Source organism: Zootoca vivipara, chromosome Z1 (genome assembly GCF_965207765.1).
Source record: "Zootoca vivipara chromosome Z1, rZooViv2.hap1.1, whole genome shotgun sequence".
Lineage (NCBI taxonomy): Eukaryota > Metazoa > Chordata > Lepidosauria > Squamata > Lacertidae > Zootoca > Zootoca vivipara.
The window spans coordinates 19,024,791-19,050,937 of NC_142583.1; the positions used below are offsets into that span (position 1 = coordinate 19,024,791).

The window sequence follows — 26,147 nt, forward strand, 5'->3', positions numbered from 1 at the left end:
AACTGTTACCATGGATTATAGTTTAACCATATAGTTATCCTATCCAATCAGTGAAAAACAGGATAAATTTCTCATTTTCATTTCTCTCTTTCTACCTTCTTGCTTGTTTTATAGTCTCAAGTGTTTCTCTTTTCACCCACATTTCCCAACTCTCTCCCCACTCAGCCACACACTTCACCTCTTCTGTGAAGCATGTGCTGTTTGCTTTATCACCACAACCACAAGAGTGTACCATGCACATGGTTGCTAGGTAACCACCCACATGGTTCCTTAGTGCCACCTTTTCATACTGGGGCCACATACTGTAGCTGGAGTATCCAACTGGAAAAATGTCACAGTGAGTAATTGGGAAATAAGTTGTTGTAGAGTATACATGCTTTGAGGGTGGGATACAAAGGCCTGTTCAGACAATCTAGTTGCTGACTCTTGAATCGGGGGATTTTTTTCTGATTTACAATTTCACAACTTTTACTTAAAAGTTTTCTGCTACAACATACACAGATACAACAAATGCACACTTAATAAGCTGGTAAAAGGGCAATGTATAATATACATACCACCAAAAACTCTTTTTTGTCCACCATCTCATTTCCATCTGTATCAAACATGTTGAAAGCTATTCTAAAACCAGCATGTGGCTCTGCCAAAGGAAAAAGAGGGGAAAGGTGTAACAGAGAAAAACAATGTAAAAGGATACACCTGGGGTGATGGGCTGCAGAGAGGGTTCAGTTCACCTCACTTCTGCTGTTAAAATCAGACTGCCTAAAATCAGACATACACCCACCCACCCCTACACGACTGTGACAATTTTGTGTTTAAACATACATAATGTTTGGTGTCTACTTTGACCCATAGCTGTGGGCCAGTTCCAAGCAGCATGGCAACAAGGCCATGTGATCTGAAACCAACACACCATCCCAACCACTTGAAAAGTATTGCGAGTCTTCACACACATGTAAGCTATGCCACTTTGTAGATTTGCCACTGCAGATCACCTAAATGAAGTTCATGGACCACTTGTGGTCTGTGGGTCACATTCTGGAAACCCTTGCTCAAATCATAAAAACCACATACCAACTTGGTGTTTTTTATCAATTCTTGCAGCATTATTTCATGACAGGACCCTAGGCTGTTGTGCAGAGGTGGTGGAATCTTAGGTCTTCACATAATTCCTAGGAACCTCCATGGTAACAGGCAATTTTGGAAAGCAGTTTTTGACAGCAGCACCCCATTCATTTAGATAGGGGGTGTACTGCATCAGTCTGAGGAGTGGGAATCTTTCAAACAAAAAATCCCACACATGTATTCTAAGGTGCAATGGGATAATCACACAGAAGATTACATCACATATGTACTGGAACCTGCCCTTCAACTGGGATTGAAAGGGAGACGTTGAAACTTATTTTGGTATTGCCTCCTGCCAATAGAAGATCCTGTTTCACTTTCACTGTGGTAACCGATTGAAATAGCAACAGACTTATTTATCAGAAGAATGAATATGGTAAAGAACATGTTCAGTACTGCTTCCAGGATAGTGATTTAAGTTGTCTTTTGTACTTTTGTATTGAATTATTCCAGTGATGTTTCACCACAGGCTGATAAGAACAAACCACAAATTACGAGTTTTTCCTGTCCACAAAAATATTGACTCATTTTAATGAGCATCAAATGGCTTGAAATGTACAAATATAGGATATAATTTTTACTTTGAACACTTACTTGTTAAGATACATAACAGAAACAGATATTCTGTGTAAGAAATCACACCTGAAAAGAGCAAGGCAACAAATCACTTAAATTATTTCTTCAGTCATAGATCAATAGCCACAGAGTAAATAATGGGGTTTGCCCATATCATAGTCCCTTTCTATGGCAACTCTACAAACACACTGGAACTCCTTCATCTGCAAGAAGCCTCTCTTGGCTAATGTGTTATGCTAGATATACTATATATAATTATTTATTTAAGAACATAAGAAGAGCCTCCTGGATCAGGCCAGTGGCCCATCTAGTCCAGCAATCTGTTCTTACGGGGTCAACAGGATTTGGAAGCCCACGAGCAGGCTCTGAGTATAACAGCATGACTGTGTCCACCTGCAATTCCCTGCAACAGGTATTCAGAGGCATGCTGCTACTGACAATGGAAAAAGTACAGTGGAACCTCGGTTTACGAACACCTAGGTTTACAAATTTTCGGTTTACGAACAACTGTAACCCGGAGGTAAGTAACCCGAGGTGTCCGAGGCCTACGGAGGCCTCCACAAAGGCCTGAAGCTCCCATGGCTCCGCGAAGGCCCGAAGCGAAGGCCCGGCCTCCACAGAGGCATCAGAGCGAAGGCCCGGCCTCAGCGAAGGCATCGGAGCGTCTGCGACTGGGCCACAGCCACGGAAGCGCTCCCATGGCTCTGCGAAGGCCCAGCCTCCGTGGAGCCATGGGAGCGCTTCTGCAGCTGCGGCACAGTCGCGAAGGCCCGGCCTCTGCGGAGGCATCGGAGCGCTTCTGTGGCTGCAGCCCAGTCGCGGATGCTCCGAGATGTTGGGACGCGGGTGGCGCTGTGGTTTAAACCACAGAGCTTAGGGCTTGCCGGTCAGAAGGTTGGTGGTTTGAATCCCTGCGACAGGGTGAGCTCCCGTTGCTTGGTCCCTGCTCCTGCCAACCTAGCAGTTTGAAAGCATGTCAAAGTGCAAGTAGATAAATAGGTACCACTCTGGCGGGAAGGTAAACGGCGTTTCCGTGTGCTGCTCTGGTTCGCCAGAAGCAGCTTAGTCATGCTGGCCACATGACCTGGAAGCTGTACGCCGGCTCCCTCGGCCAGTAAAGCGAGATGAACGCCGCAACCCCAGAGTCATCTGCGACTGGACCTAATGGTCAGGGGTCCCTTTACCTTTACCTAGATGAGATGTTAGAGATTCATGATAATTTTTTTACACCTTTAAATTTCTTTCTTTAAAGCTGCTGCAAATTGGCACTGGAGGAGTGTGCTCCTTCCCTTCTCTGATGTACCTCTCCCCGCCACAGAATTTTGCTTCTTTAGAAAAATATACAAATCCAATTTTAAAGTACGCTATTCTGGCAAGTAAATACTCAAAATGGGTTACATTGATTTGACTTCTGCCCAATCACATTTTTCTTCTTCATTAATGCCTCTGTCATAACTAATTTCAACGCCTTATTACAAATACCTTTTATATAAATTACCTGGAAAGAAAGCAACATGCTTACCCAGATTCAAGTGTATTGAAACTTAACATACATTTCAGCTTAAAAGAGCATGCACCACATGAACTTATTGCTTAACAGTCCAAACCCTCAAAAGTGGATTGCAGAATCCAACAACTGTTAGAAAGTTTTTTTTCTTTTACCTCCCATATGCTCACTGCCACAAAAATGAAGAAGTCAAACTTGCACAACTAATCTAGCCTGCTCATTTAAGCCACCACACTTCTGGCATTTATTTTTTTCCACTGAAAGTCTCAGTCACCTAACGATTAATGATCTTTCCACACCATGCTTATTCATTCTATTTATTCATTGCACCACAAACAATGTTGTTCACTCTCCTTCAGACCATTTGCCTCCAAAGGGCAGGGCTCCCCCTGGCTAGAGAGGCCTGCCAAAGTACCCAGAGTGTGTGTGCACACAAAGACCCCCTGACTTTAAAATGTTCTATTTAAGTCACTTTACTGGAGACCAATGAATGAAAAGTGGCTCTTGTGTAGTAGGTCAGGCAGACAGGAACACAGCTATCTAGGAAATCTCAAACACATTCCTGCTTTTTGTCAGTACTAGTATATTGCATCCTATAGACAGATAGTTCTGGATGAGTGCTCTTGCTGTTCTGGGAGAGAGATTCTGGAAAGACTGCAGGCAACAGAGAAAAATCCTGTGGGCAAATTACACCTCAGTCTGCTGAAGGCAGTACTATTCGTTTAGGTAAAAGTTATTGCGGTGGCAAATCAGCACAAAACAGTAATAGCTAGTGTAAGGGAAGATCCTGAAAAGGTAAAGGGCAATCTAAGGCTCAAGGTAAATACTGTTGTGAGTTTGTGGGTGCCAGATTCCCCTGTGTTAATCAGTTTCTGGGTGCCAGACACTGAATTCAGCCAATGGTCAAATATAAGCTAGGCCAGTTTCCTGATGAGGAAATCACATTGAGTGATGAGCCATTAGGGAAGTGAAAGAGAAGGGGCTCTGTGCCAGACAGCAAATGAGAAGGGCCCTCTCTCAATTCAAGAATCAGTTGTAGCACAAAGTGTGAATTTGAGGGCAAATTCCTTTTGTGAATTTGTGAAAAAAAGGTTTGTGAAACCTTTTGTGACCTAAAAGGTAAAGGTAAAGGACCCCTGACAGTTAAGTCCAGTCGCGAACAACTCTGGGGTTGCGGCACTCATCTTGCTTTACTGGCCAAGGGAGCCAATGTTTGTCCGCAGACAGTTTTTCTGGGTCATGTGGCCAGCATGACTAAGCAGCTTCTGGCGAAACCAGAGCAGCGCGCGGAAATGCCGTTTACCTTCCCGCTGGAAGGTATATCTATTTGCACTGGCGTGCTTTTGAACTGCTAGGTTGGCAGGAGCTGGGACTGAGAAAAAGTGAGCTCACCCCATCGCAGGGATTCGAACCGCCGACCTTCCGATCGGCAAGCCCTAGGCTCAGTGGTTTAGACCACCTAGAGGCTGTAAAACAAGAGAAAAAGCCATGCCTGATTCCTGCTTGAATCAAAGGCTTCAGCTATGGGAGAAACAAGACCCTTTTTGAGGTGTTGATGCTGTGACCCCCTTCATCGTAGGCTCAGGTTGCATATATGTGTAAATAAACCACGTATCCTAAAGACTCCGCAGATTCCGCTGTGCCTCATTTTCAAAGGAAACACAAAGCCTGGATAAGCACCTGGAACTCTTGGAATATCACATTCTACAAAACGTATATTCCTCTGTACCTTTCTCTTGGAGGTTACGAAAGAGTTTTGACGACCCTTTCCAAACTGGTGGAGTTTCTACAAGTATTTGATTCAATTCCTGTAAAACAGTAATTAAAAGAAAGTAGACTTTCTATGTGATAAAAAGGCTCAATAAGGCTGCAATCCTCTACAAACGTACCTGAAAGTAAGTACCCTTGAACTCATTGGGACTTACTTCTGAGTAGATATATACCATATTACACTGCAGAGAGGAAAGGTTGTGGCAAGAACTCGATTAAATCCCATGGTACTTGGAAAGTCTAGGTTACAACAGCATGCAAAGGTTTAATCAAGTAGAATGATGGAATGCAGATTACATATACAGTCGTACCTTGGTTCTCAAACGCCCCAGAACTCGTACGTTTCAGTTCCCGAATGACTGAAAACCAGAAGTGAGGGTTCCGGTTTTGAAACATTATTTTGGAAGCCGAACATCCGACGGTGCTTCCGCGGCTTCTGATCGGCTTCAGGAGCAGAAGTTGAACGTTTCAGAAGTCAAACGGACTTCCAGAACAGATTCCGTTCGACTTCCGAGGTACGACTGTAATAAAAATATGCAATATATAACACCTCACTCATTCACATCAACAATATGAATTGGCTAATATTATCATCCCCATAAATTGAAAATGAGGGAGCAGCTTGCCTAAGGTCACCAATCTGAGTTATATCTCAGCTGGGAATTGAAAGAAGGGCCCTCAGCTTTTGACTCTTCGTCACTACACCACACCAGCTCACCCAATACTGAATACTTTAATGTCAATCTCTTTACACCTATGAGCTATTTATACCATTCAAGCAAAGAGAAATACTTCAGACATTCCTCGCAAGATACAAAGTAACTGTAGATAGTAAACACGCATACAAAAATTACGCACATTGAGGCAAATCCTAATTCTTTGTTGTGCAGAATTGAAGCTCACCTGTTTTGAAAGAGACTTCCATTTTCTTGTCCCTAAAATGAATACAGAAATAATTACTCACACAAAATATTCAATAGCACAGGAACATATGAGCTGTCCTATCGACCGAGGAGATGGCTGTTATCTAGTTCTGCATTGACTGCGTTGGCTCTCCAAAGTTTCAGGCAAGAGTTTCCCACAGCCCTACCTGAAGACATCAGGGACAGAATCCGGGACTACATTGGCTGCACAAATTATTACTGCAAAGCAAAATAGTGGTCGTTTTTTAAAGCTAGTGCTAGGTCAGGGGTTGCTAACTTGTGACGCTCCTGATGCCGTTGAACTACAACTCCAATCATCTCTGAACACTGGTCATGCTAGGTGGGGCAGATGGCAGTTAAAGTCCAACAGCAACATGGAGGCTCACAGGTTCCTGATCTCTACTAGAGAAGGTTTCTAAATCACAGGAGATTTTATATCACCCAGTACTCATCCAGTTGCTATTATTTTTGTTTACATAAACCATTTTTAGACTGCTTTTTCAGCAACTCAAAACAATTAACAATTAATTTAGAAACACTAGTTGGATCAAAGCAACAATCAAGCAAAACAAAAAAGGTTATCAAATAAGCACAAGGACATTAATTCATCCTGGAGACCTTAAGAACTGCCTTCTCCAATATGAACATCCGAAGACCTGAAAACCTATTTGGAAGCCCTTGTTTGTGTCCTCATGCTTTCAATGGTGAGGTGGCAGGTGACATAACCACCCTTGCTGTTGTGATGCCTGACTGCATGACCCCAGACTGAGACCCCAAAGTCTGGCCGCAACTGCACCATTGGTAGCACTCCCCTTTGAAATGCCTTGACCAGGAAGGTTAGCCTGGAACTGTCTTTTGTCTTTTATTGCACTGTGCTGCTTTTATTATGCTTACATTATTATTATTATTATCATTATTATTATTATTAGTAGTAGTAGTAGAAGTAGAAGTAGTAGTAATAATTCATAAGTTTGAGTTTCAACAGGCTGAACGGCAGAACAGAAATCAACCAAATGTACAAAACAAAAAGCAACAAAATTCAAACCCCAATTGCCGAAAAGAGAGACATTTTACTTCCTATCCAGAATGCAAAAAAGAAAAAGTGGGTTTCCAAATATCCAAAAGCAAATGGTTTTATGCTTCCAGATCTTAGAAATTATAACTAGAAAGACCCATACTGCCACCTTTCTCTTTCACTATGATGGAACACCAAGCAATCCTTGCTGACCTACGCTCAATTGGAGCATGAGCTAATATAGGAAAAAGCAGCCTTTCAGGTTTGTGGATCCCAGGCCATGGAAAAGCTTTAAAGGATTAAAATCAGCACTTTAAATTGAGCCCAGAAGCAGATCAGTCAATTCTTTAGTGTTAATAGTTTTTCTATACAGAAAAGTAAAAAAGAGTTATTACTGTTTAAATGACTTTTGTGACCTTACTCTTCCTTCAAATTGCTTTTCAAAGTCCACCTTTTCCACACAGCCTTGGACTTATCCCTTTAATCCTCATTCCCTTCTTTTATCATATTCCTCCCTCCCAACTCTTGTCTCTTCTCCCCTACTTTTGGTTGCTTTCCCTATTGCTTATTTTAGATTTCAAGAACCCTAGGGAGAGGGTTCTGACTAGTTTTTCCCATGCAAAACACATTATAAAAACAATAACATCAGCTTAAAAGTATCTTGCATAGTAAATATTAGTGTGTCTAACAGGGACCATGAAACCAATATTATTTCCATTTTTAATTTTTACCCTTGATTTCACAAAGCTCAAAGTTTGAAAATATCAGTACCAATATACAATTGTAAATACTTGGGATACCTAAAGTGAGCCCACACAAAAGGGAAGCTATACTTTAATAAAAAAAATCTGGAAGACTGCATTTGGACATTCAGTGTAGCAAACACATTGGTGGTGGATGCAAAGGAAATTGATCAAAACATCAAACAAAAGCAGTTATAGAAGCAGCACACACAGAGAAATTTATTTATTTATTCACACATGCCTAGATTGAGTGCCCAGGTGGTGAGGTTTGGCTTCTTACTAAAATGCTGGTCTAGCTCAATAAAGTTCTGGAGATTGCTCTGCAGAACACATATTTGGAACGACTCAGAAACCACACCCAGAAAACAACAACAAACTATGTATACTTACTCTTTGGTTCATCAATTGAAACAGACTGAATGAAGTCATATGGTGTCATAAAGAGCTGCCCTTCAAATTCTAAACTGGCAAACATGCGAAATCGCTGCTCCCGGGAAGTTGCATAAAGATCCAGCTCTTGAAGATCTGGTCTGCTTTCTGTGCCCTTTTAAAAAGACAAAAGAAACCAAGAGAGTGTTAGCTGTTTTGTTGACAGAGATCCTATGTGTTCTCACCCACAGTTTAAACTGGCTGACCTCCCTCTCACCTTCAATCCCACAACACAGGTTTTTTTAAATCATAGACTATATATTTCATTTTCTTAACTCCCTCTTATAGTTTAAACCTACAGATGAAAGAAATGTGAGTCATATGCATGTATTACTTTACTATAAAAGTAGCATCTATTACAGAGGACATATCAACTATTATGCCCTATCATAATGGGTTTGTGGTTTGGTTTAGTACTGAGCTAAAAAAGCCTCCCTCCTTTTCATGGTGCAGTAAAAGTGGGGAAATTATTATTTTTTTGTCCTTTTTTTGGTGAGTAGGTGTGGGGGGTGGGGAAGAGAAATTTATCCTACTTTTAGGGGGACTTATATATTATATAGGGACCCAGGTGGCGCTGTGGTTAAACCACTGAGCCTAGGGCTTGCTGATCAGAAGGTCAGCGGTTCGAATCCCTGTGACGGGGTGAGCTCCCGTTGCTTGGTCCCAGCTCCTGCCAACCTAGCAGTTCGAACACACGTCAAAATGCAAGTAGATAAATAGGAACCGCTACAGCGGGAAGGTAAACGGCGTTTCCATGTGCTGCTCTGGTTTGCCAGAAGCGGCTTTGTCATGCTGGCCACATGACCTGGAAGCTATACGCCGGCTCCCTCGGACAATAATGCGAGATAAGCGCGCAACCCCAGAGTCGGTCACGACTGGACCTAATGGTCAGGGGTCCCTTTACATTTTATATATGATATAGGTATGAGTAGGCAGTAGGGTTGCAGCCTTTCTTTTCATAATAAAATTGTTTTGTTAGTTCAAGTGGTGGCAGAGTTAAATAGCCAGCATTAGTTGGTGGGATCCCTCATTGAGTATAGTCCGGGAACCATGCCATGCCATAGCATTCTTTCCAGAAGGATTGTCAGCAATAAATAAGTATACAGTATACATATTTTAAAGGCTATTTCCTGTTGCTTAATGCAGCTCTACCACTGCTTAGCCAATCCATCCCTGGAAAATTATTGAGAACTTTCTCCCAACTCGCATAAGAAAGAAAAATAATTTTAGTGCTGTTTTCACCCTCCCTGTGCCTTAAAAGGTCCACCGTGTTATATTTTAAGGGGTAGTCAGGAAACTTGCCAACAAATCATGCTGCCTTGTTTTGGCCAGGCTTAATGACTTAAATGGAACTAATCTCTTTCTCTCCATAAAGCAACTTGCAAAGCAGGGCAGATAAAGAACTTGCCTCCCACCATGTATAAGCATTAGGAATGTGTGGTGCTATGTGTGGTGTTCTGGAACAAAGATGGCAGAAGTGTGCCCAAGTCATGCAGATTCAAACGTTTTCACAAAACATAATGGAAATCACACCTGACACATCATGCAATGAGATCCAGGAAAGGACAAAAGCACTGGTGAGGTAATGGGTAAGAGTCAATAAGGGTCCAGTTTCTATTCTTACTTTTGGAGATTATCTGATCCAAATCACCTAGTAATTAGCGGCAAACCTCAAAAACATTCATGAAAGCATATCCCTATCAAAAGATGTTAAGACTTTTGTTTACTAATCTTCTTGGCAATCTTACAGTGATGTTGTATCATGTTATAGCTCAGCACATTTACAAAACTGGACACAGCCATTTCTTTCAAGCAAACCATCACAAATCTCTAATTAAAGCCATTTTCTTACCATTACGAAAAGTGGATTTTAGAGAGAATGTGTATTTCTATGCAAAATCTGGAAGCTAACTACAACGAATTATTTTGAAATTAATAGGAAACACTTATGTTGGAAATAATTTAACCTGCCTTCCAGAAGAATTACGGTACCAGCATTGTAGCAATAGACAGAAAACAGCTAACATCTTCAGACATCAAATCAAGTCACTTTTCCCAGAACAAAGCAATTCAATGCTTTCTTACTCAGAAGCAAGCCCTGCTGAATTTTATCCTGCTTTCTTCCAGGACAACAGCCCAAGCATATCAATATTATTAACTTTTTCAACATATATAAATGAAGTTCAAAAACCATTTCATCAACCCAGCTGTAGCTTTATTTTAATGTCCTTTTAATTGTACATTTATGATTATTTGTGTTCATACTGCCATCAGGACAGTCATCCATGATCCCACTTCCAACACTATTTGTGTTTACAGAAGTTGTGACGCAGCAATACTGCTTTATTTACGGTACCTACCCTACAACTTGTGCTGGAATCCCATAACTTTTTAAACCCCAGGTGTTCTGGGGTGGTTTTTCTTCAACATAGTAGCATTGGAGAAGCATTTCAGAGCAAGTAATAATAAGAAGGAAGTAATAATAAGAAGGAAGTCCAAAACAGATCCACCAACAATGCACTATTATTGTGTGAAGAACACATTGCAGAACACCCGCTGTAGAAACCACCAGGCTGGAAGAGCCTGTGTGATTTACAGTGATTTGTTGGAACGCCCATAAAAGATGTTTTCAAAAAATGTAAATATTCAAATGTACTTGTTCTGCATTCTGCTGCATCCTAATCTTGCCTCAGGCAAGGCAATCCAATGGGCCTACCATGTTCACAGCTGGCTTCTGCTGTTCTGCCCAGGAGGCAGGCGCAATCCCCAGCGGCCGCCTCTCCTCTAGGCGCAGCAGTTGGTGGCCGGAGCGCTTCTCCAGCCCTTTCCTGCCACTGCACAGGACTGGAGAAGGGTGCGGGGCGGCCGGGAAGGAGCTCGAGTCGGGATGGGGGGACGGATGGGGACCCGCTTGGCAGGTTTGCAGAGGGCGCCACAGACCTGGGGTGGGCTACATGAGCTCTGTGGGACCCTTTCCTCTCCGGGCCCGGAGGCGCACTTTGGAATGGGAGAAGCCACGGAGAGCCCTTTTTAATCTCTGCGCCCTCCCTCTCTTTGGGGAATCACCGCCGCCCCCTCCCTCCGCAGCCGGTTGCCTGGCAACCAGCCATGAGTCATTGGAGACCCCGGGATGGAAGGAGGGGAGAGGGGAGGGAGGAGAGAAATCCCCCAAAGGGAGAAAGAGGGGCCGTGAGAGGAAAAGAAACCCTCTAGCCCTGTCCAGCTTGTCCGGAGGGAAAGGTGGGTATGGGGGGGCGCTGGAGCGATCCCTGCACCACGGTGCCAGACGCTTAAGACGGCCCTGTGCAAGGGACACAAAATTACAGTGCAATGATTATTATTCTGCTGAATTTTACACTTAATATAAAAAATGTAAACACTTTGTGACTATAAAACAAAAATCCTTATGAAATTATCACTTCCAATTTTCAAGCCAAGTTCTTACAACTTTTATCCAAGTTTACTATAAAGGGTTTCTTTTTATTTTAAATGAGCAATTTTCACATTCCTTGATGCAAAGTCAGTTTGTTTGAAATTAGTGTGATTCTGTACAAATGAAGGAAATGAAGGAAAAGAAAACAGTTTTTAAAAAGCTGTGCTTTATGTGGCCTCAGGCTAACATACTATGCTCCCAAGTAGATAAAAGTGGTATAATTTTGTTTGCGTGCTGGGTGGCCAAAAGGTTAAACATCAAATTCTTAGTGTGGGAAAATCCCAAAGCAGGCAAAACTGTTTTGGTACTTAGCAAACCCTGGAGCAGAATGTACTAGTTGTCCAGCTACGGTATGTGATTTTCTAGCTACAGGATTTTATATAAATATTCTAAAAACACAAAAAGCATAAATATCTATAATATTACATTTTCTGTCATAATTTAAAAAGGAGAAAGGGGGATTGGGTCAGATACGTCACAGTTCTGGTAGTTAAGAATCCTTTTCCAAAAACATTTGACCATACAAAGTTGCCAAACTTTCAATGACTTTATGGTAAAACACATCCTGCACCCAAAATTCTTATTGCTGTCAAACTTCTACCAAAAAGTATTATGTGGTATTGCAATATATTCACTGTCACGTTAAAAAAAAAAGGTAAAGGACCCCTGGATGGTTAAGTCCAGTCAAAGGCAACTATGGGGTTGTGGCACTCATCTTGCTTTTAGGCTGAGGGAGCTGGTGTTTGTCCACAGACAGCTTTCAGTATGGCTACTGTACTACAAATCCTATAATGAGGTACTTCTTGCCTACATATTCACACGTGAATGTGAAAAATCCAAGGAAAAAAGCTGACCTTAATTTCAGCAGATCAAGATTTCACCAGAGTACTTATATATTATGATCAAATCCTGTATGTACATAAAAAGATAAGGAGTTGATTTGGACAAAATGCTAAACCATCATTTTACTTCCCTTTCTCCTCTTGGCTGTGAGGAAGAAGCTTTTGCTTTTGCTTAACCACAGCTTCCTTGATTGACCAGGGGCACACAAGCTATGGTTAATCTTATGCGTAGTGAAAACAAGCCAACATTATAGTTTATGAAGCTGGAAGGCTGTGGTTAATCAAAATGGAAGGGAAAGATTCCAATCTCTTCCATGGGGCTGTGCTGAAAAACAAGAGGGGAATGTGTAAACCCAAAGGGAAGGAAAACTTATTCTCATAATGCTAAACCATGGTTTAGTGCCACTTCCACCAACATGTCCACCAGATGTTTTGGACTTCAACTCCCATTAGCCCCAGCCAGTGAAACTGAAAATTGCCACTATTACTACAAATCACAGAGAAGTCACCTTAGCTCTGTTTTGTATCTTCACTAACATTTTATCAGGCTACTTCCCCCTCCCTCAGAACACGCTCCTAAACTTTTTTCTTTCATTATCTCTACAGTATAAGTTATATAAAGCACCTGGTAAATGTTTTAGGATTTCTATAAAATGAATAAACATGATAAATCATCAGATTAGTAGGAGGAGAGGTGTTTCATGCTTTCATCCCAGATTTTTCAATACCTTTGGGTGTATCAATGTGAAATCTAGAAGTGTTCTAACTATGCTACTTCAGTAGCATTCCTGAAACCCTTCATAGCCTTCCTGACCTGGTTGGGTACTCTTATTTCTACAATTTCTCTGTTCCCAGAGTTTCATTGAATTTACCCTAAAGAGTACAAAGCAAAGAATCCTTATTGCTTCTAATGGCTGTACTTCCTGCATATTTATTATACTACTCCCTAGCTCCCATCAGAGACAACTTTGATTTTATTTATAAAAATGTTTGTCTCCCAGAACTTTTTTCTTCTAAGTAGGCGTGTAATGTAACAAAGTAGACTGATGGATGCATCCCTGCTGTACTCTCCAACATGTAGACCTCACAAGAAACAGAAACATAGCCATATCAGTCTGTTGCAGTGACAAAACTGGGAAGTCTTTTGGCAAGTTGTGTTTCAGAACTGTAAAACTTGAATATGCAAGAATTCATAAACATACTTAGATCTGCACATTAGGAAAAATGCTTCCAAAATAAAAAACAGTAAGGTACACAGCAAATAGAGAAACTTAGAACTGCCAAGAGTGTCTTACCAACTGTAATTCAAATGATTGCTGCTGCCACTATTTTTTTCTTCACTACCACTTTTTCTATAGCGCTAAACGCTATAATGCGGGCTTGCCACAGAGGCTAGGGCTTGCTGATCAGAAGGTCGGCAGTTTGAATCCCCGTGACGGGGTGAGCTCCCGTTGCTCGGTCCCAGCTCCTGCCAACCTAGCAGTTCGAAAGCACGTCAAAGTGCAAATAGATTAATAGGTACCACTACAGTGGGAAGGTAAACGGCGCTTCCGTGTGCTGCTCTGGTTCTGCTGGCCACATGACCTGGAAGCTCCCTCGGCCAATAACGCGAGATGAGCGTCGCAACCCCAGAGTCGGTCACGACTGGACCTAATGGTGCCACTTTACCTTTACAGGCATTTCTCCCTTAATGATGCTGCCTTAATGCATATGTGATTGGTGATCATGCACAAAACAAGATGAGGCTGTACCCAGATATAACCTTGGGAGACCCAAACTTAATAGCATCTGATCATGAGAAACCAAACCTCGCTCTCTTTTTTATCTACTCCATGAAAGTAGAACATTGCTGAAATTTTAGCATTGATATAAAGGTTGTTTATAATTTTTTAACCTTTAACAAGTTTTACAAAATTATGAAGTTAATGAAGCTGTTCACACAGAACATTAAACATTACACTATATACAAAGTCAGAACAGTGTCTTTCAAGCTCTTTTGGATGCACATTTATTGATTATATATTTAAAACCAGTAAATCACAGTTTATCATTTTCTATGCAGTGCAGGCTTAGATCAGATAACAGATCTCAGGACATGATTGACCTTAGATCATTCTTTATCCTTTTTAGTCTAGAACATGATCTTTTGCAAGTACAATTTGTAAACATTAACCCAGGAACAATCTGAAAATTGCTTCCATATTCAGAAGAGCTGTCCGATTTTTCTCCTGGAATATTATATGACGCATATCTTGGTGGCTGAAATTTTCTTTTTCAGGGTGAGTTTGTTTGATGGATAGGTGAAAGAATTCAATGACTAGACTAACGTCAGCATCTTTTTGGATTCTATTGCATCAACACCATTTTGAATCTGTTCCTTGATTACTTGCGGGTTCACCAAAAATGAAAAATCGTTAGCTGTACTCCTGTACACTGTTGCTCTTCTATCTAGGTTGGCTTCAGGAGCATCAATAACAGGGATAAATGAATTTACCCTAAAGTTGTCTCTTGGAGAAAGTTCATTTGAGGCTTCAGGTGCTGTCGCATCACTGGTACAGTGGTACCTCGGTTTAAGAACTTAATCCGTTCTGGAAGTCCGTTCTTAAACCGAAACCGTTCTTAAACAGAGGCACAAATTCCCTAACGAGGCCTCACGCTGCCGGTGCCCTTCCACCGTTTGGATTCCGTTCTTAGATTGAGGTAAAGCTTGCAAACCAGGACACTACTTCCGGTTTTGCGGAGTTCGTAAACCGAATCATTCGTAAAATTCGTAAAATCATTCGTAAAATTCATTTATCTCAGTTTAAGGAGATACCACTGTATATAGTTTTTGTACTCTCTGTCTTTTTTGACATTTTTGGAGGGCAATCTTGTGCTTTACAGTCATACCTCAAGCTGCATCTGCTGCGGGTTGCATTTTGCCCGGTTACGAACGCGGCGGACCCGAAAGCGCTCTATGCGAACGGCACCCTGGAACAGATCGGGTCTGCAACCCGAGGTACCACTGTATATCCAGTAGAGTAAGTTTTACTTGCTATTGAATTTCATCAAAATTAGACTGAGCGTTTGATATGAACTGCAAGAGTGAGCTGTAAATATTTACACATATGCTCAGTGAAATTTGTGAAATTTGGAATGCCTTGCTAACTTTATGAAATTGGTCTAGCAGCAAATGTGTCCAAAGGTGAAGCATTAAAATGAATTCAAATTCTTTCATTTTCTGCAGATCATATACTGTATGATTGTAAGCATTTTTGTTGTTGTTTAGTCGTTTAGTCGTGTCCGACTCTTCATGACCCCATGGACCAGAGCACGCCAGGCACTCCTGTCTTGCACTGCCTCCTGCAGTTTGGTCAAACTCATGTTGGTAGCTTCAAGAACACTGTCCAACCATCTTGTCCTCTGTCATCCCCTTCTCCTTGTGCCCTCAATCTTTCCCAACATCAGGGTCTTTTCCAGGGAGTCTTCTCTTCTCACAAGGTGGCCAAAAGTATTGGAGCCTCAGCTTCAGGATCTGTCCTTCCAGTGAGCACTCAGGGCTGATTTCCCATCTTGTGTCTGATAAATGTTGAATAACTTTTGACTCAAGAGACAAGAATCAGCATTGTCCATCTTTTTGTAGAAGCTGGGAGGGGAAAAAAGCTCTTTTATTGTGGCAAGAAAGTCACTGCATCCAGACAGGAGTCAACTGTGGTTTGTCCAACTAGATTTAGGGAATGTCCAATGCATGCAATACACTCTGTAAACTTGTTCCTTTCTAGAACTTTTTGTTGAATGCTGTTATACTTTTCCAGCCATATTGGCTGCATTGACATATGGTTGTCCTCTACATTCACATTTCAAGTTCACTGACATAGTTAAGTATCAACTCACCAGTGTGAACTTTCAGAATTCAGAAAGTGTTAAACTGATAACCCATCTCTAGAAAAAACGTACCCAAAAATGACAGTTAGTTGATCAACACGGGAAACACCAGGGGTTGAACTGACTGATAAACTAAAAAAACCTGCTTGTTTGATGTCGCTCAGTATTGCTTCTTCAACGGTATTAGCCACAAACTGGATAACCTCTTCACATATGGTTTTGGATAAGTATAATGGCTGACCAGAACCTTTATGTGAGCACACGGAAAAGGATTGAATTTGACAATTAACTCAAGCAATCCAAGAAGTTACCATTGTTTGATTAATCAAATGTTTCATCATCTCTCCTAAATGCCAAACCACATTCTTTCAAAAGAGAAGTCACTGGGATAACTCACTGAAGTACGTGTCTCCAGTAATCCTGCTCTGCTCTGATTTGATCTTTGAGTTTTGATGTCAGCATTTGACCATACTTTCTTGTTAAGTATGTTAGCATCAAGTTCAAATGATTGTTTCCTGTCAGAATGGGATAGTAATGATTCAATATAGATTTGTAGCTCTTTATACAGAAGTAGCATCACTTAGTTTTGATGTAACAGTTATACATTGCCGTTTTTTTTTACTATATCTTAATCTTAATTATCATTAATGATAATCTGTAAATCATTTTGAGGGTTTTCTTTTTAACAACAAAACCATGTATAAATTTTATGAAATAGATGAATAAGTAATATGCCTATTGTAGAAAACTTAATATGTCAATTGCATAATACAATCTCCTTCCCAGATTATCTATGTTGATACAGTACTCCACATGGACCACTTCTAGACAAGCCCACATAACAAATGCTAAGTCAGAACTGCCCAACTTGGGGTTTACAATTACATGGATCGCACCTTATTTAGCATGCACAAAATTGTGACTGCTTCTCTTGTAAAATCAATAAACATTTTTTTAAAAACCTGGCTTTTGACAAACATCACGTTAACATCTGCACAATAGCCACTGTTACACCTGTATCAAATTAAATATTAATAGCTCCATTATTGTTGTAAGAATCACCAAATACATTGTGATGTCAACAGGGCTATTCCTGAACTGCCCTGGGTATTCATATTTGTATTTACTACATTGACAAGAATCTGGACATGCTGTCATTAGCTACTAAGCTTTTTAAATGAGTAACAGATCAACTGGCAACTTGATAACCTTTCTTTTGTTTCTGACAGTGGGGAAGAAATGTAACAAAAATAATCTTCCAGGCAAACTTCTTTGCTGGTTGTCAAATTCCTTCTTAAAGTAAAAAAGTGTTGGCTGTCCCAGTGTGGTGGAGAGTATGGAAGACCATTTCAAAACACAGTTAACCTCTTACACAGACATTTCGTATAACAGAAGCACAGAAAAAACCACTCATGGAGCGTACACGTGTCTATTTTGCTGTAGTACAAATGCACTAGGTCAATCAAAGCATCCCACCATGTGCAGGTGTAATGGAGCAAGCTCGTGGGAAGGAACATCAAAGAGATCATCCAAAGAGGCTGTCTTTTGTCTTTTCCTTTAAAATCAAAGGAGTTGCATAAACCACTCTGGGAACCTAAAGAGGTGGGATGAACAAAACCATACACACAGGCTCCGCTTTATATTGGGGGGGGGAGGCAAAATACGTAGCAAACTGCACGACGAAGCAGCTCCGCTTGACAAACAAGGAAGGACCGTGCCAAGAACAAAAAGAAGAGCTCCGCCAAGGCCGCAGCATCCTTGGCAAGGCGGCTCCCATCCCCCCCCCGGAGCAGCTCGTCTCGCTTACCCTTTTGCAAAACAGCAGCTGCGCCAGGAGACGCTGACCCAAGCGAAGTCCCTGCTGCTGCTGCGGCGGCGGCAGGTGGCGAAGGGCGCGCTGCCTGCAGAACGAAGAAGGACCCGCTTGCAGCACAAGAGCGGCGGCGCCTGCTGCCGACAACGCTCCCGCCCTCTTGCAGGCCGGCGGCTGAGGAGCAGGCAGCCGTGCAACAGGTAAAGCGCCCGCCTCAGCCGCCGCCTGAACTGGGAGCTGAGTTTGGGCACAGAGCATCCCCTAAGGGCACCTGTTTTGCCGAGCCCCTCCTCCTGAGGAGACACCTACCGTCGTATCCTTGGCAGCGGCCGCCACAGGGATGGGCAGCAGCGCGCGGGCCTGGCCGGCCTGGCCGCTTCGTCCCTTCTGCCGCTGCTGAGGTGACGGCCGACGCTCGTAGAAGCGCTGGCAGACGAACCAGGCGAGCGCGCCGCCGGTAGCGCCCGCCGCCGCCGCGGTGCCCAAGCTGCTCAGCGGCGCGGCGCTGCTGCCCGGCGGCCGGGCCCTCACACCCCACAGCTGCCTTCGGTGAGGCAGCTCCGAGTCGCTGCCGTTGCCGTTGGGGAGGCGGCAGCGACGCCACCTCAAGAAACCCCGCAGCGCTGCCATAAGTGCCGGCCCGGCGGACTTGACAGAAAAGAGCTACGCCGCCGTCGTTGGTGCGCCGCCGCTGCCGCCGGGGAAGCCTCGCGAGAGTGTCTTTTTCTCCCCGAATCCCCGTTATTGCTCCGCCCCTATCGCTCCCCTCCCTCAGGTCTCACTGCCCTTCCTCCAGACTAATTACTCGCCTCAGGCCACAAATACGTACAGTGATCAGCCCCTTTCCCCTCCACAATTGCTGGTCTTGAAGGGACCGGCAGGTGCAGGCAGCCCTAGACGCGTCTACTCAGAAGTAATCCGCACTGATTTGGAATTAAAGGGACGGGTGTGGGATTCAAACGGAGGAAGCGGGGCTTCTGCGCCTTTAATAGCTGGGCAGAAGAGAGAATGTCAGCAGGTGCAACTTGACAAACCTGCTGAGATTCCTTATTCTGAACAATTGTTAAGGGCACAGGAGCCCTGTTCTCTTTTTCACTTGGTCATCGCCTAGCAGGACTGTAGTGTGTTCCCAAACCTGGGTCTCCAGTTGTTCCCCCCCCCCAGACTACAATTCCCATCATCCCTGACCACTAGTCTTGCTAGCTAGGGATGGTGGGAGTTGTAGTCCAAAAACCCCAGCTGGCGACCCAGGTTTAGCCAACACTGTTTTAGAAGAAGTAATATAGGAAACAATGCAGATTATAAATTCTTCAGGTCATGTTTAACATGGTTCAATCACTAGCCATATATGCCCTACCTATTCTCTTCCCATAGAGTGTTAAATTTCCAGACCCAATTAAGAACTGCAGGATTGGCTAATTTGTTCCTGCCAAGGTGATCTATTCAGTGCAATGCTGCTGCCAGATGCCTCTGGAAAGTTCATATAGAATTTAATGGTGACATTCACCTTCTGCTGTTCACTATCTATCATCTAGTCATCAGAAGTACTTTCCCCCAAACATGGAGGCTCCACCTGCCTGTGATAGCTAGGAGCTGTTAGGAAAAACTGCTCATAAATCCGTCACCTTGCAATATTGGGAAGGTTTCTTATTAGCAGTTTTCCCCTTGTTGCCTAATGTTAAAATTTTCAAACTGACTTGGAGTACGAGATTTACATTTATCACTTCCAAACGTGTATGAATCAACAGATAGCTGTGCTGCTTCTATTTCCTTGAAGTTTGAGTCTTCAGTCGAGAAGTTAATGAATTCAGTAGCACCTGCAGGCTAATCTTTTCAATTGGGGAAAAATGCACATCTGTATCTACTTATGTCTGAATATGCTCCTCAGACCCTCCCACTGAGATGTTTCTTTAAGAACATAAGTTCATTTTAATCACATAATATTTTCAATCAAGTTGGAATTTTATACTATTACATGCCTAATGCATATCTCATAAATGTAACACTGTAAAGCAAAGGTTCAACTGTCATTGTTGGAAACTTCATTGGAAAACTACTGAACAGGCTTTCTAATGCATTTTATATAAACAAAATTTTATTCAGACTAAGTAAGCAATGAGATAAAAAGCATATGTAACAATAAATATGAATAAATATTATGAATCTATGGGCTTTCAATCAGGACCTCAAGTAAGTGTTACATTTGTGTTTTCTCTAAATCTGAATTTTTATTGAAAGTTTTCAACATACAATACAATAAAAACCAAACTAATCTAAATAAAAATAGAGAAGAAATTCTCATGTGATTTGCTTTGAACTTTCTCTCCATAAGCCACTGGGATGATGACATATCCTTGCTATAGCCAACATGGGTTGACTGAAGAAGTCAATGTGGCTAGATGAACAAACACATGGAGAGACAAATAGATCCACAACTGCCAATACTGGACATTGCATTTTCTTACTAAAAAATGGCTTAGCAGCCTGTGTGTAGATGTGTATGATTTTAGTGGCTACAAACAGTGAGCTGCCTCCTGCTGGTATCTTCAGCCCATAGCACATGATGATCCTCTTATCCTTGGGTCCTGAAGCTGTTTGCCTACACACCCATGCTCACTTGTCCTTCCTGGTATTGCTGTGATCTCATGTGCTTTTCCATACAGCATTCAGAAAAAAAGTTGCACAGGCAGCAAAATTTAGTTTAGTTCCAAAGCAGTGAAAGTCCCTAAATTATTGTAATAGGAACTCAAGAGTGGCTTGTAAGAATCATGTGGTCTGAGCTGGGAGCAAAGGCTTGATTACTAAATCCTTCCCAAGGTGACACCTTCAGGACAGCTTACTCTATGACAGTGTTTCTCAAACTTGGGTCCCCAGCTGTTGTTGGACTACCACCATCCCTGCTAGCAAGAGATGATGGGAGTTGTAGTCCAACAATGGCTGGGGACCCAAGTTTGAGAAACACTGTTCTATTTTATTAACCCCTGCATGCATTAATTCAGGGGTAGGCAACCTAAGGCCCGGGGGCCAGATGTGGCCCAATTGCCTTCTCAATCTGACCCGCGGATGGTCTGGGAATCAGCATGTTTTTACATGAGTAGAATGTGTGATTTTTATTAAAAATGCATCTCTGGGTTATTTGTGGGGCATAGGAATCTGTTCATCCCCCCCCCCCCCCAATAAATGTAGTCCGGTCCACCACATGGTCTGAGGGATGGTGGACTGGCCCATGGCTGAAAAAGGTTGCTGACCCCTGCTAATTAGACTTAATCATGTTGGTTAGATGAGGTTAGTTACCTCACAAGCAGAACAAGGAAGTATCCCATGGGGGTAAAGTAGTTACAGCAATATATACAATACAATATATAGGGGGTTGGACTAAATGATCCTCAGGGTCCCTTCCAGCTCTACAATTCTATGATTCCTCTGTTGCCTTTCAGATGTCAGGTTTTGATCTTGGCATAGGTGCATCTGTACACTCTAGTAACACCAAATTTACTACCTACTATCCTAAGAAACTGTCACCACTTCTTAATACCATTGAGATCATGGACATAATTTTGATGGGATGTGACACTATCACAGCCCTAAGTATCTCAGCTATCACTCCATATTTAAGGAGCTTCTTTCCCAAGGACTATTTTCAGTCTGCACTGAAAAAGGCACCCAAACGTCTTTGAAACAATATGCTGTTTTTAGCAAGTGTCCACGTACTACATTTGTCTATTGCAAACCATAATACTTACTTGCTTTGGGAGTTTAAAAAACAAAACCTGGATCACCTATATATTTGTTCAATAGCATTGAAAGTGCTGCTCTAGGAAGTAAAGGGGAAACGATTAGATTGTAGAGTATACTTAAAGTAAAGTAAGGAGTTCTTGCAAAAAGACTCTTCAAATATATTTAACTTCCCATGATAGCAAGACAGAATGAGCAAAAATATACATACATATTGGTGTTATCGCTTCCCGTCACATGACGGGAGTGCAAACGGCAAGGTGAAAATAAAGCCCTTATCGTGTTTTCCCCAGTACTTGATAAAATGGCATAACTGCTTCCAAACTCAAGACATGAAAGGCTGAGCTTGAAAGAGGTCGGTTTGTTTAGTATTTCACTTTCACTGCTATTCTAACCCTCTTCATATTTGTTTTAAGAGCATTATATTGTGCTTTCAATAAATCTGACTAACAAATGATACTTTTAGAAAAAATTATTTGTGTGGGTTAATTGCATCACGGTGAGATTTCTACAGTTTGCTATCCAATGGGGAGGTTGGATTTGCTAATCCCTCAGCTTCTTCCTTGTGATTCTGGCCAAGTTTCTTACTAAGGCAGGAGAAGTATAGGCAAGGTTCAGATTAGCCCAGATTCAGTCTTATTTTAAAGACTGTTGAGCTGGAGCAGATCAGGGGGCCTGCCTCCTGATGCTATATCATCTATTACACACATAATCCTGCAAACTGGATGGCTATCCATTCGTGTTCCAGGCTCAACTGAAATTTCTAGTTTTGACCTAATTTGACCTATTTGCCCCAATATCCGTAAAAGACTGCCTCCGTACACATAGCCCATCATAATCTCTTATAAAGCAGCAAAAATGCATTCTTCTTCATCTCACCAATTTGGACATCAGAGGAATGGTTCCTTTTCACCACAATAGAATCACCACTGCTCAAGTCTTACCAATAACTCAGCCTGAACTTCTCTTGGAAGTCTTAAGATTATTCACTTTGAAGTGGTGTGAAACTCAAGGATATGTTTTATGGAATCTGTTTTCTAACTGGACAGTGTGTATGTTCTCTCTCTAGAAATGGGTTGGGCTAGAAGTATGAATGAATAAATGAAAGGTTTAAACCAAATCTTAGATTAGGATGATCATCACCATCACAGTGCCATCCATGTAGGTCTGTAGCAAACGAGGAAAACAGTTCCTGTGCCAGGAAGCCACTAGTCTAAATATATGATCTTAAGGCACACATATGACACCCAGGGATGGTTGTGGGCAGGATTCCTGCATTGCAAGGGGTTGGACTACCCTGTTTCTCACATTTTAAGACATACCCATAAAATAAGACATAGCAGGATTTTTAAGCATTCAAGGAATATAAGCCATACCCCGAAAATAAGACATAATGATAGGTGCAGCATCAATGCTGGCCGCGGCAGGAGGAGGAGGAAAAAAATAAGACATCCCTTGAAAATAAGCCATAGTGTGTTTTTTTGAGGAAAAAATAAATATAAGACATGTCTTATAATATGAGAAACACGGTAGATGACCCTTGAGGTCCTTTCCAACTATGATTCTATGGTATGATATGATACATCTATGAAACGTCACAGTTACCTTGCTAAAAGCTAAGCAGATGTGTGTCTGGTCAGTGCATGGATAGAAGACTGCTTTGAAACTGAAATCATGTCTTCCATTAAGTTGTGAACTGCCCTGAGATCTATGGAAATAGGGTGGTATAAAAATCTAATAATAATAAAAGAAATAAATAAAAGAAATAAAAAAAGAAATCAATAAATAATTACAATAGCAAACTTCTTAGTTTCAGGCTTTCCCCCGTACATCTGAGAACTAGCTGACTAAGCTCACTGACACAACACAATAACTGGATCATGTTGGCTGGGGAAACCCAGCCAGATGGGCAGGGTATAAATAATAAATTATCATTATTATTACTACTACTTGCTTTTCCTTGGAGATAGGGTGCAAAAGAGGGCGGGGCTCCTCCTGAAACTTTGATAGTTGTGTCAAAGGGGGAATTTCAGCAGATGCGCTCTGCATGACAAGCTGCACCTGCTGAGATTTTCTTTTCTACACCCTTTTCTAAGGATGGAGGAGCCCTCTTCCCTTCTGCATCTCGCTACTCTACTTGGGACAAACGCAAGAAGCATTTCTATGACTTGAAATAATATCTGTAGGCTCAGGGTCTGATAACCTGTTTCTTAATTATAACTATTTTGCTTGTGCTCATGTCCCCAATGCTTTGTACTGAGCTGCATTGATAGTTCAATTCTCCTGTCCATATATACACATGTTTTAAGATATATATATATCTGAATGACATGATGTGTGTTTCAATTGTTAGGGTGGGGTTTTCTCGTTTGGGGGGGGGTAATGCTATCTTTAAGACACAAGTGTACAGGTTCCCTGCACAATTGGTTTTCTCCAGATTCTGCAACTTTGATCTCGTTCTTTGATTTAGCCCTGCAATTAAGAAGATTTGGTTCAAAGCAAAAGCCCATTGGTTGATGTTTTACACTGATGTGATAATGTTTACACAGATGTGCTTTGAAAGCTCGATTATGAAGGATTTTTTGGGTCCAGCCACATGACAGGCTCCTGTTATTTGAAAGGTAAACTTATATAACATCTATCTGCAACAGCTTTTCCAACAAGTCTGCCAGCTCTCCCTCTCGCTCCCTTCTTTGGAAGTGATTTATCTGATCATTGTATTTAACATTATTTTCGTTTTGAGGTTTTAAATCCTTCCACAATAAATCACTTGCTTTCAACAATCTTCTCTTTTTTTTTATCACTCAGGTGCACACAGGGCAGTACTTAGGACTACTGTGATGAAAAGGTGTTGTGTTACCTGCTTTAAGCCACCTGCCAATTAATTAGCCCCAAACCTCTCTCCAACAAATAAAGCAAAGCAGCCAAATCCATTTGATCTCCCAGATTTACATGGTTGGTGACTGAAAAGACACATGGAAAGAGACTTTGGGGGGGAAAACCACCTAAGAAAAACATCACCCTATTCTTTCCCATCGCTCTACTACTTTTGTTTTGTTAGTTAAACAAAAGTGTAAACCCACTAAGCAATTTCCTGCCCCCACAGCCCTTTCAAGATTTGGTTCTGAAAGGTCCTCGATAGGGAAATAACATTTATCTAGATGAGAATATACAGTGTATTAAGGCAGGCAATAACACACTTTGCAATACTAAGGTTACATTAATGTTCTCAAAACACACGTGAACCAGTGTGTTTTGTACTGAGCCAGTCAGTGAACTAGAGCCAGATTTTATGGATCTGGGAAATTGACAAGTTACTTTCTCCAACTTTAATATGCAAATAATAAGCTCTTCCTCTCTTACAGGGTGGTAAGGAATTTTTATAAAAAATATTGCAAACTATTTTGCACATGAGAGTGTGATTAACAATGATACACTTTTTTATTTATATCCTACCATTCCTCCTAAAACGTCATGGATGTATCCAGTTAAGTTCCAGTTGGAGTAAACCCATGGACCTGAACGAACCTAAGTTAGTCAGGCGCATTAATTGAAATGGGTCTACTCTGGAGTATAACAAACAATGGATACAACCCTCAGAGTGGACTCTGTGGTCCCTGCTCTTTTCCTCTGAGAAATCAAACTGGACAAGGTCCCCCAGAAAGCTTTGTGGCTCAGGGTTAGGATAGTCAGATGCAAAAGAAGACAGGGCTTCTTCAATGAATGTGTAGAGGAAGGAATTTCAACAGGCATAGATTACATTCCCTCTTCCACGAAACTATTTAAGTTGCTCCAGCCTGTTCTTTTGCATCAAGACAACCTTAATGAGCAGAGATTTGAACCCGGATTTACCCAGACCCCAAACTCTAGCTACTACACCAGCTAGAGAAACACACTGGGTGGTATTCAACCAAGTCTTACGCAGGGCAGACCCACTGGAATTAATGCCAATATTAATAATAACATGAATAATAATAATAATAAATTATTTGTACCCCACCCATCTGGCTGAGTTTCCCCAGCCACTCTGGGCGGCTTCCAACAAAGATTAAAAATACATTAAAATGTCACACATTAAAAACTTCCCTAAACAGGACTGCCTTCAGATGTCGTCTAAATGTCAGGTAGTTGTTTATCTCTTTGACATCTGATGGGAGGGCATTCCACATGGTGGGCACCACTACCGAGAAGGACCTCTGCCTGGTTCCCTGTAGCTTTGCTTCTCGCAGTGAGGGAACCACCAGAAGGACCTCAGAGCTGGACCTCAGTGTCCAGGCAGAACGATGGGGGTGGAGACGCTCCTTCAGGTATACTGGGCCAAGGCCGTTTAGGGCTTTAAAGGTCAACACCAACACTTTGAATTGTGCTTGGA

At 41.9% G+C, this 26,147-nt stretch overlaps 1 protein-coding gene and 1 long non-coding RNA gene across 9 annotated transcripts in view; one reads left to right on the forward strand and one right to left on the reverse strand.

The window, feature by feature from the left end:
- MICU3 (mitochondrial calcium uptake 3) overlaps positions 1-20,264 on the reverse strand; it is a 43,667-nt gene extending 23,403 nt beyond the window's left edge. For 2 of the 8 annotated variants that reach the window (XM_060278823.2, XM_088660918.1), the window contains exons 1-6: positions 18,350-20,237; positions 8,050-8,203; positions 5,882-5,913; positions 4,938-5,016; positions 1,720-1,767; positions 558-640 (exon numbers count right to left, since the gene is read on the reverse strand). In XM_060278823.2, coding sequence (XP_060134806.2) covers positions 558-640; positions 1,720-1,767; positions 4,938-5,016; positions 5,882-5,913; positions 8,050-8,203; positions 18,350-18,670 — 717 coding nt within the window. In that variant the 5' untranslated portion in view covers positions 18,671-20,237. Of the gene's footprint in view, positions 1-557; positions 641-1,719; positions 1,768-4,937; positions 5,017-5,881; positions 5,914-8,049; positions 8,204-18,034; positions 18,317-18,349 lie in introns of those variants that run through there. The other 6 variants (XR_015947858.1, XM_088660920.1, XM_035112136.3 and 3 more) reach the window with 6 other exon arrangements.
- Positions 18,120-24,660, forward strand: LOC148687294 (uncharacterized). Its single transcript, XR_015947859.1, has 3 exons — positions 18,120-18,240; positions 22,069-22,130; positions 24,325-24,660. It is a non-coding gene; the product is annotated as an uncharacterized LOC148687294 (long non-coding RNA).
- The last annotated feature ends 1,487 nt before the right edge of the window (positions 24,661-26,147 follow it).